Source organism: Fundulus heteroclitus, unplaced genomic scaffold (genome assembly GCF_011125445.2).
Source record: "Fundulus heteroclitus isolate FHET01 unplaced genomic scaffold, MU-UCD_Fhet_4.1 scaffold_74, whole genome shotgun sequence".
Lineage (NCBI taxonomy): Eukaryota > Metazoa > Chordata > Actinopteri > Cyprinodontiformes > Fundulidae > Fundulus > Fundulus heteroclitus.
The window spans coordinates 668,038-680,120 of record NW_023397186.1 but is presented as its reverse complement, the minus strand read 5'-3'; the positions used below and the strand labels follow the sequence as shown (position 1 = coordinate 680,120).

The 12,083-nt window shown below is 36.6% G+C and overlaps 1 protein-coding gene across 1 annotated transcript in view; it reads right to left on the bottom strand.

Annotated features, from left to right (window-relative positions):
- The window catches only part of LOC105934256 (zeta-sarcoglycan), a 423,091-nt gene that overhangs the window by 28,763 nt on the left and 382,245 nt on the right, over positions 1-12,083 (bottom strand). Inside the window, exon 7 of the mRNA XM_036134093.1 lies at positions 5-128. Coding sequence (XP_035989986.1) covers positions 5-128 — 124 coding nt within the window. The remainder of the gene's footprint in view (positions 1-4; positions 129-12,083) is intronic.

Sequence of the window (12,083 nt, the reverse complement as noted above, 5' to 3'; positions counted from 1 at the left end):
TGACCTCTCCATCTGAAGACTGCAAGAGGAGGTCTTTCCTACAGGAAGCTGTGAAGTCTCCCACTCCAGCACTGACCTCTACCCCCCTGGGAGCTTCTAGCGTCAGGGTCCGAGTTGGGGACTCTAGTCTGAAAAATCACAAACATATTTTAGTTACACTATAAACAGAAAAAGTAGTGAAGGGACAAACGTGGACAAACTCCACGTAGTTGCAGTAACGATGATTTCATATTCAGATAGAAAGCTTTCTGTTGGTAATGTAGAAGGGTTACATAAGTTTACACACCCTTGCACAAAGGAAATCTCTCCTCTGTTTTTTCCTTAGTAAGCAAAGGCATTTTTGAACTGTAGATTTATGTACGTGACAGCTTCTCAGTTACACTGATTGCCAGGATCGAAAACTCTTTTCTGTTTCCATAGTAGCTGCATTTAGATAAAGAGTAATGTGCATCTGTATCTCCTTTGTTTTCTTATACACAATGACTTTGCAAAAAAAAAAAAAAAAATCAGAGACATTAAACTTAGTTTTCTTAAACATGTGATAGAGCAACAAAAAAATAGTGTACGAGTGTCAAATATAAGGAAGATGACTAACAAATTTAAACATTGTTCTTCTAAAAAAAGCTTAAACTATGCCAGATATGTAAAAAAAAAACAAAAAAACAATTTGAAAACCCTTGCCATAGATTCTCTATTTGATTTAGGATTTATTCTGAACAAGCACATAAATATTCCAAGATGTATTTGTATGTCTTGGGAATATTAATATATGGAATAATCATGTATTCCATTGTAGCGCTTATGGTGCTTTTTGGACTCATAGTCCAGCTGGAGGGATGCAAGCTGGACTTTCATTTAGTGACATACACTTTTAAAAGACAAAGGAATTGGTTGCCGGGAAGTAGAAAAAAGAAGATTTATTCAAGACTGAAACAAATGTGCCCCTTGCCCAGAATAATTATATGGTATGGTGTATGGCATGATAAAGCAAATCTCCAATGTCTCCAGCACTTTGATTTACAGACAGTATGTCTTATCAGATACAAAAACATAGCAGATACAGTTAAGCCCAAAATTTTCCATAACCCTGGCAGAATAATTTATTTTTAACCAAGAAGCTTATTTCTGGCAGGAAATAAGACAGCTGTTTCACCAAAGATAATGTAAAAAGTAGAAAATCTAACAAAAAATGGCTGTATCCGTTTTATTTACATTTTTACAAGAACATATGTCAAAAATTATTCATACCCTATTCAATTAATAATAGCAAAACCTTTATTAGCATTGTAGCAGTCATACCTTTCTTATAACCACTAAGCACCTTTTTGAATTGGTATCTTAATTGTTCATCCTTGATGAGCTCCCAGTCTTTGAAGTTGGAATACCTCCTTGTCATCATCCTAATCTTTAGCTTCATCCAAAGATTATGTGTCAGACTCAAATACGGTCCCTGGTTTGGCCAGTCCATACTTTTATTATTACCACATTTTGATAAAATTATGATTGCTTTGAGGCTAAATCCACAGGGGTATTATCTTTTGCTTAACTACATAGTTTATGTTTTGCATCCAAACAGACTTCGATCTGTATATCAAATTCACCACTGGGGACATTGAAGTTTACCTTAACTTAACTTATAATTGTTTTGGGTAGTGGGACACATCTATTTTAGGCTTGAATCTTTATTTTTCGCTTTCCAGCAACCAATTCATTTGTCTTTTGAAGACTTGCATCCCTAAATGAAAGGAATTGTTACAATTTACAGCTTTAAAGTGCTTTGGTCATGGCTGATATCATTGCCCTTGAAGCAAAAAGGGTCAGTAGCTCAGTCTGTGACTCAAAGTGGGAAAAACAAAATGAGATGATTAAACAGCTTGGTGGAGTTAGATAAGCACTGTGCTTCACTCAAGGGCATGCTAGGAAATGAAATTAAATAAAGAGAGCTTTTAGCAAAGCTGAAAGAATAACGGTTTATGAAGAGGGAGTTATAACAAATTAAACGGAACACTCACAACAATGATCAAATAATACGATGCATAAGGGTGCTTTTCCGACACTTTCTGATGAAGGACACTCTAGCAAGTTGGTTTCTCAGTCCCTATTGAGTGTGGGTAAATCATTCAATCCAGTGGCTATATCAGCTGAACTTATGCCCTGCATTTCTGATGTTCCAAAAGACAAAAAAGAACCCCCCCCCCCCCTCAACAAAACCAAAACAATAAATATAAAGCAAACACACATAAATTAAGACTGGTAGCTTGACCAAATGGAACTTGGCTCAGAATGAATGTTTCCCCTTCTAATGTCCTTCACTGAATACTCGTAACAGGTACTTTGGATGTAATTGCTCAGTTCAGGATTTCAGCTTGAATAACTGGGAAATAACAGGAAAAATTACATTCAACATTAATAACATAGTTGTGTTCCAAAACTGCTCCATTGCCTCTACCAGACATCACAGTGTGTCGTGTTTCTACATACAACAACAATGCCTTATTGGGGTAGTAATTTATGTTGATTGTGAATGTTTCTTTATAGGCAGCTTAGTTAACTCTATTATCTTTAATTGCAACCTCAATGGACATCAGGCATTTTACTGATTATATGACAACACACTGAAGTGGAGCAAATCATTAACAGTGGCATGTTATTCAGAAAATGGCTTAATGCAGAATAGTATAATGGGAATTAAGCCATTTAATGTCTTCTTTTGCTGTTTTTTCCATGATGAACATAGTGTCTTCCTCAGGCTAACCTTTTTGGTTCAATATGTTTCTAATAAGTATTGATTTGCTAGTAAATTACTAATTACTCTTGTCTAAAAAAAATAATTAGGTGTTTTGTACAATTTGTTGTTTCTTTTTTTACCTTGGCGTTATACTACATTTTAGTGTTTTATATATTCCCCACGCCTCTATAAAAAAACATCTTTGATTTATTACAGGACTGTTAATCTTAGACTCAAACTGTGGTACTTATTTTTTTGTCGAAACCAAAAGTGGTGTTGAGGAGCTGCGAGGCAGACATAATGTGATGGAAGGTTTGCTGCGGTGCAGTGCTGAGCATCCAAGTGATATAATAAGAGTTCGAAGCAGACACTTCACACTAGCTCTGACTTATTGATCTGTAAAAAAACTGTATAGGCTGCTGTTGTCAAAGGTTAAGAAAAGGAGTAACAAAAAGGAAAAAAAGTCGAAAAACCAACAGATTAGCAGACAGTTCGATGCTGATGTTTGATGCTTGTTTTGCATACACATGAGAGAGAAAAAAGTAACCATGCAAAAGAGTTGGGATGTGAATTAATGTTGTAGTCACCAGCACTAATTTTAAAAATGTCCATTAGTTTGACATCTGAGAAGATTACAGGGACACTGCAGCAATCTGAAACCAGCTCTTATGGACAAGCTTAGACACAGTGTGAATATTACTTTATATCTCTCATCCCCATCACTCTCTCAGCCACTCTCCACCTTTCTAATTTGACCCATTCTGACATACTTCTAACTTACTTCTCGTCTCTCAAGAAATTACCTGGGTGCTGCTTCATCCACCTCAGTTTTCTAAAGTCTAAGTTAGGAAATAACTTTGATGTCTCCAGCTTTTCAAATCACACATGCTAAGCGTTGATGTGCCATATGCCCAAATCATTTGAGCTAAAAACAACCTGATTTGGATGTTTCTGCTAACACCAGCCAAAATCAAATGTGGACCAAGCCAGGCCTGTCTGCATTATATGTCATTGTAAAAAATAAAAAATAAAAATAAAGGTTGGTGACTTCCTTCACTGATGAACGGTAGTTTACTTAATCAGTTTGATAAAACATCAGAACAGACAATGACCCTGATGAAAACCAAGTGTATTTGCTACAAGTTGGTGTGTTTTCTGGAACCGCCATGTAAGATAAAGGCATTTTAAGTATTTTATTTCATTTCACGTCATCCTCATTGTGACAATAAGCATTTCTTTTGGCCAATTGCTGTCCCCTTTCTTTCTACTGGCAATTTTATTTTATTAAAAGCAAGAGGCGTTATGCAAAAGTAGTTATTACACTTTACCATGAGCATTAAAAGAACACCATTTTAAGAATATAACTGGTACCCTGCAGCACTATATTAAATATTGCATGTCTCCGCTGACTTTATGACCACTCCTTTGGTCAAAGTGTGAATGTTAAACATAGCCAGCACTAGATTCTGTTCTCTACTTATAGGCTAATGTGATCTCAACAATTTGAATTAAAAATAATCAAGAAAGACCCATGAAATGGTTAAGTTAAGTCTGATGGGATTGTTGTATGGTTCAAAATGGTTGTCTGTGAAGGATGATGAGGCCCCTTTTAATCTCTTGTCTAATAAAATAAGATTGATAATAGCAGGTTAAACCCAGTGGCTTTTAGAAAGTAATGCTGTTTTTCGTGAACCCTCATGATACCGATGCTGCTACATGGCATTTTACTTTTAGAATTTATTCTAGGATCAAACTTAACAATTATGGATATAATCAAACTCTTCTTGCAGGCCCCATGCCAGAAGCCAGCTAACTTCATGCTGTTTGACGGGATAACCTCCGAGATTAGCAGAGTTGCTAAACTGAGCATGCGAAGCCATTTAAATGGACATAAAAAACATTATTTAGCAAAAAATGACATGCTACAAAAGTTAATCTTGTGGTTTTAGATCTGAAATGGCTTTGGGGTAAGTTTTGTCTTCAGCAAATAACGTCATACGAATCTAGTCAGGTAAAATTCTTTACTCTTGAGTAATTATAGTTCAAAACAGGGATGTTCATATACTTTTACTAAAACCCCAACTATCTGCTCAACATTTCTTGCCAAGGTTTTAATTGGGCTTTATGGTATACTCATTTGAAAAAAGAGATGACAATGTGATGAAGTGAAATGTGTTAACTATAGCCCAGAGATGCAGTTACTCTGTCTGGTCATATCTCCAAACTGTATGCATTACACGCTTGATTATTGCTGTTTACATTTATGCGGATTGATTTATTTGGATTTGATAAATGTTCATGTGTAACTCGTTTCAGTAGATGTAGTAAGCAAAGGCAACCATCAGGAGAATTTTAGCACCAGTGAACCATACAGAGGAGGATGGAACTTTTTACCCAATCACACATGAGCAGTGGGAGGAACATGTCTTTGTCTCACTTATTGAATATTGCACTTTTCAGGTATGATTTTTCATAAACACACCTGTACTTTTGTACAGTCATATGAAAAAGTTTGGGAAGCCCTATTAATCATAATTATTTTTATTTCTAAATATGTGGGTGTTTGCAACAGATATTTCAGTTTGATATATCTAATAACTGATGGACATGGTAATATTTCAGTATTGAATTGAGGTTTATTGATCTAACAGAAAATGTGCAATATGCATTAACACAAAACTTGACAGGTGCAAAAATATGGTCACCCCAGCAAAAAAAGAGACATTAATATTTAGTGGAACCTCCCTTTGCAAAAACAACAGCCTCTAGTCGCTTCCTGTAGCTTTTAATGAGTTCCTGGATCCTGGATGAAGGGATTTTTGACCATTCATCTTTGCAAAACAATTTCAGTTCAGTCAAGTTTGATGGTCGCTGAGCATGGACAGCCTGCTTCAAATCATCCCACAGATGTTCAATGATATTCAGGTCTGGGGATTGGGATGGACATTCCAGGACATTGTAATTGTTCCTCTACATGAATGCCTGAGTAGATTTGGAAGGGTGTTTTGGATCACTTTCTTGCTGAAATATCCATCCCTGGCGTAACTTCAACTTCGTAACTGATTCTTGAACATTATTCTCAAGAATCTGCTGATATTGAGTGGAATCCATGTCACCCTCAACTTTAACAAGATTCCCAGTGCCAACATTGGCAACGCAGCCCCAAAGCATGATGGAACCTCCACCAAATTCTACAGTGGGTAGCAAGTGTTTTCCTTGGAACGCTGTGGGGTTTCTTTTGTCGCCATGCAAAACGCCTTTTTTTTATGATGACCAAACAACTCAAGCTTTGTTTCATCAGTCCACAGGACCTTATTCCAAAATGAAGCTGGCTTGTCCAAATGTGCTTTTGCATACCTCAAGCGACTCCGTTTGTGGCGTGCTTGCAGAAAAGACTTCTGTTGCATCACTCTCCCATACAGCTTCTCCTGGTGCAAAGTGCGCTGAATTGTTGAACGATGCACAGTGACACCATCTGCAGCAATATGATGCTGCAGGTCTTTGAAGGTGGTCTGTGGGTTGTCCTTGACCGTTCTCACCATTCTTCTTCTCTGCCTCTCTGATATTTTTCTTGGCCTGCCACTTCTGGGCTTAACAAGAACTGTCCCTGTGGTCTTCCATTTCCTTACTATGTTCCTCACAGTGGAAACTGACAATTCAATACTAAAATATTACTGTGTCCATCAGTTAATAGATATATCAAACTGAAATAGCTGTTGCAAACACCCAAATATTTAGAAATAAAAATAATTAAGATTAATAGGGCTGCCCAAACTTTTTCATATGACTGTAAGAGGGCTTAATGACTGTTAGACCGCTCAGAATACATTGTATCATTGTATATTTACACAATTCAATTTGTGAAATAAGGTTCAAATGTTTATGAAATGCACAGATATGAAAATCTGGGCTGATATCAGGATCCAATATTAATATTGCTATTATGGCAGATAACAAACATTATACTTGTAATGCATGTTTCCCTACTCTTTAACACCTTGAAATAACAACGGCACTGCTAACATTGCTTCTCTGCTTCAGTAAAACACCCCACAAGGTGCAGGATGCTTGCACGGCATCCCTATCACTGTCACAGGACCAAACACAGACAACATGGACAACCCCCTCCACCTCACCCCAGAAAAACAAAAACAGCAGAATGGAAATAAAGATCTGCTCACTATTACTTATGGAACTAAAAAATGACAAACATATGCTGATACTGATGTTTACAGAGTTGTGCATTCCTAGTACATATAAAAGTTCTGAATATAAATATCTCACCATCTTTTTCTCCACAGGCATAAACTTGAATTCTAAAGCCCATAGTCAAAGTAAAACACTAACACACCTAAAGAAATATATTCTCTCTCTTACACACACATCCACATGGACGCATCAAGTTTCTGGTCAGGCCCTCGCAAGGTTGTGTTTTTTCATGGTACAGATAACAAGAGTCCGCAGGAAAGCTCTTATCTTTTCAATTCATTATTATATGAGAAAACTGTCTCCCCTCCTCTGCTTCGTATTCTGACATCAACCCCCCAACACCATCACTACCATGACAATAATCCCCAGTTCTTTCCTCCTGCTCATTGATCCAGTTTGACCTTCAGTTGAGACAAGGCCATTTCATGCAGCGTCCATATTTGTCCACCCTGACAAGATAAGCAGGATGGGAATATATCAACATGAAATGGTTTTTATCTTAATACATTTCTGGTTGTAACAGATAGGAGAGCAAAATAGACAGGAGAGAAGTAGGTTTGCACTTCTTGAAGTTAAGTGGGAACATTTTTTGTAAACATTTGCATCTGATGCTAATAATATGATTTTGTTGCTTTTTCTTAGTATTTTTGTACACTATACAAACCTGCAGTCTCTAAAGTTATTTTAATGTTTTAAAATTACACTCTATATTGACCTTAGGTATGAGTTTGTGTGTGGATGGTTGTCAGGTGAGTCCTTTGATGGAGTGGCAACCTGTCCACAGTGTTTCCTGCCTCTCACCCAATGAATGCTGGAAATGGCACCCAGCCCTCCCATGACCTTGTATTGATAAGTGGGTATAGACAATGGATGGCTGGATAGATTTAGTTATTTATTTTTAAATATTACGATTGTTACATGGTCTTGGCTGCAAATACTGATTGAACGTAAAGCTCTTAAAAGTACATGAAATATTTTTTTATTTCAGATGAGTCAATAATAAATGATATATCTTTAAAGTTATTTAAACATGTTTGTCCAAAAAACAGCAACTTTCAAAAATGTTGGTAATTTAAGTAAATACAGGAAAAGAGAACATCTCTAGTTTTCAAAAGTTGAGCTGATAGTTTGGAAGAATTTTTTCCAGTTTTAGGGATTTCAGCATGACTTATTTTTTTCACACATGACTTAGTTGACATTCTTCCTGCCCTTTTCTTCTTTAGAACCAATGAAGGCCACCCCACCTTATCACCAACTTGCCATTTCGGATGCAAACCTTTAACCTTTTCACGCTAAATGATCCATCATCTGCTCCAGTGCCCCTGTTGCCATCCTCCATTGAAAAACTTGAAATAAGTTTTTAAATATTAAAAAGTGCTGCTGACTGATACACAGAGTGAGTTCTTAAGACAGGAAAATGTCATTTTTGACTTTTAGAGACTTAGATTGAGAAAGAATTCAAAACAGTGGCATTTCTAAAACCTTTTCAGCTTATTTAGTGAGCTTGCATGTGGGCGAGTGTGACGAGTGAGTGAGTGTGATGTAGTGTATTTAAATCGCCCCCATGCATCCTGATGTGTGGTAACAAAAGCGTAATAAAGAAGCCCTTTGGCCATTTGAAAAAAGTTATAACATTTCCTTCTGAGCTACTGAGGTGGGACAAGAGGAAGATAAGGTACATTTGACATCTGTCTTTGTGGAAAGCAAGTGTGACAAAGAGAAGCATTAAACAGAAGTTTCTGTGTTTGCAAATGTAGAAATAGTGTCGTGGTTAAGAAGTAACATTCCACCTTGAAATCTAATACATGAATTCTATGTACTTTTAATATATCCTTCATATTAAATAAAATTCAATGTCTTTATATCTATGGACTGTATTACTGTCTTTGCTCTTCAGGTGGGTATCTAGAGCTCCAAGTTTAGTTTGTCTGTCTCCAATGCCTCAATTATCGCTAGTTTACTGCATTTTTGAGTTCTTCAAAGAATATTGCAAAGAATATTTCTCTGGTTGTTGGCTAATGGTTGTTAGAGTGGCCTTAATCTTGCCTTCCAGTTTTTTTCTATCAGAGGGGAAACTGCTGTCTGGGACTTGTTTCCCTCATTCTCTTGTACCCAAGAAAATCTACAGTGACTGCTGGTGACGATCAGTTACTGGACTTTGATGGTACCCATAGATCAAGTTTGAAGCACTGCTTCCTGCAGACTTCCAAAGTGTACAAATTGACATGGTAATCTATGATGATGTATACATTTGAACACGAAATCAGCATATTACTGATTAAAGTTCTTTCGGTTCTGCTTTTACTCTTATGCTAAATAGGCAGAGCTTATTATAAACTTTATGTTTTACAATTGTGCAACGGCTGTGAGAGTGTAGCCTTAAAATGAGAATGAAGCTAAACAACCACCTGAAAAAGTTAGTATTATGTTGTCTCCATTGATTATATTACTGGATAGGACATCCTCTGTTTGCCTCTACAGTGACATGGGCACACAGGTGCCAATGGTATGCATTGAGTCTTGTCAGCAAAACCATGCTCTTCTATGCAGTTATGAGCACACAGCTGTCTAAAAACCAGTTGAAGCACCCTTAAGGCCTATCCAATTATTATAAAATATGGCTCAAATTAAAGCAGTGAAAACTGCCAATGTTATAATATATAGAAATATGTACTCTCCCTGAAGCTAAAATTTCTAAACTGATAAAGGCTTATACAATAGGGCTGGGAGGACTGGCCATCAGGAGCATCTGGACATTTCCCAGTGTTCTCCGATGCTCCCGATGACCTGGTCGGCTAAGCTATTGCCGAGGGGCAACATCAAAGACTCAGTTTGAGTCCCGCTTGATTTTTTTTTTTAAGCAAACCATGCAGCCTGCGTGACCCAGTCGGGTTGGGTATGTGCCTCACTAAAGCTCCCAGAATAAGGACAGACTGCTTTCTGTTTCTGAGGTTGTCACAGCAATGGAGACAGAGAGAGAGGGAGTGAAACACTCGTAGGGGAAAGGAAGAGCAGAGGAAGGGAGAGGATATAAAATAAATAAAAAAAGCTCTGGTCAGTTTAAATTCATATTTGTTCATAATGGAGGAAATAAGACATAAACACTACAGTCGCTAAGTCAAAATACTAGCGTAGCTTATCCAGCATAACTACTTTAAAACAAATTTGTTTAATGCTAAAATGTCCAGAAATACAGTGTACCCTTCGTAAACTCCATTAATAAATTACTATAAATGAATATTGAAATTCTGGTATTATATTATTTTATCTAACCTATTAACCAGGTAAAATATTTCGCTTTAGTATTTCAAACACTACTACTTTTCATGGCATACCTGTGTACGTCACTTATTTTTCCTAGAACCTTTTGCAAATTATATTTTTATTGACAATAAATGTCAATTACATTCAAGTTTACCAGTCAAAGCAATATTTCATTCTACTTATAAGAGTTTGACTTTAAAAAAAAAAAATGTTTTGTGTACTCCTTTTTTGTGTATTGTTCTGATTTGAATCATTAGGTGTCATTATTACTTATTTTTCCATTAAGAAAGCAAAGGGGCTCAGAAGCCTTGCAAAACTTGCCACTTACCTTCTGGACATGTATGTTAAATGTTTGCTAATGCTAACCAAAGCAGCTGGCCCTGCTGGCAAACAGTTCAACTGAAGGTTGGAGCAAGAGCAGATGAGTGCAAGTACGCCACCTATTGCCCGGAGGAGTGAAACTTGTAGCCATCTCCTTTAAATAAAAGACGCTTTGTTTCCAGATAATTGCGAAGGAATTTCCGTTTGATATTATGGAGAGAGAGGTCTCATTGTTTACTTCTCCTACCTCATTTAGAGTTAAAACCTGACAGGTATATCCTGCCTTGCTCATATCACATTTTCAGCTCCGAGCCCAGGAATGTGTGATGGTCACTCTGACGCCTTGACTTTGGTGCTGTTAGGCCACTTTTTAACTAAATTGCTAAAAGATGATCAACATTAGGTGCATTTTTTTGGTACCATTGTATATTTCTTATTTTTAAATGTCTATGGAACTGAATTTGCTCACTTGCATTTCAAGATGGATTAACAGACATTTTTCAAATATTAACCACAATTGAAAGCTCTTTTATTAAGTAATTTGTTTCTTACAATATAGTGCTGAAGGTAATATTTTCTGATATGGTTTCATGAACAAAAACCTTTTAATGAGACACAATTTCATGATTTATTGGAATTCCCTAAGGTCAAACTATTTCAGCAGTTGTATCCTAGGGGCTTGTTTCTGCAAAGCTATGTTGTACATTAGATTTTAAATTTTAACCATCCATCCTTCTGATTTAAAACAACTTATGTCTAAAAGAATTGTAAGATTATTCTTTAAAATTTTTATTCCAAGTCTCTTGTGGTTCTACTCGTCATGAAATCTACTCATCATGAAATGTAGTTGAGAGAATGTATTATGGCAGAGTGCAAAGGAGGAAAAAAAGTGAAGCAATTTCATGCTTTTGTGCCCCCAATGGAGAGCCAAGCTGATAATTTAATCAGTACCAAAAGACTAGCTTGACTACTCCACAACTTTAGCAATTTAAGCTATTGTTCATTGAATTTAATTTTTGTTTTCTGTGAGAGAATTGACTTGTAAAAATACATTTACCACAAAGAAGATCGAAAATAAGGAATAGCACGAAGTGGGAAGACAATGAACAGTAGAGAACACAAAATTAACCTTTTGATTTAAAGTAAATTTAAATACACTGACCTCCCAATGATAGATGGGACTCATCTATATGAGATTGTCATCTGGTCATAATTAAAAACTAATTGTACTGCTGTTAATGTTCTTCAGTCAGTCTAAATTGATCTGACAAATTCTCAGACTCCTGATAAAATCTGTTTTTTTGATGTTGAAATTTCACAAGACATTCACAATTCTCAAACAACTCTGACAATATTAACAAACAAATATAAAACAAAAACAGCAACCACTCAACAAGCTAAAAGTGTTGTCTGTCCAGTAGAAGTCATGTAAAAAAAAATGCTTCTGGATTTCCTCTCAGACAGACCCCAGTGTGTCTGGGTCAGCAAAAACACCCCCAGCGCCATCTTGCTTAGCACCTGCTCCCCCCAGGTCCGTTTGGTGAGCCCACTGCTCTTTACC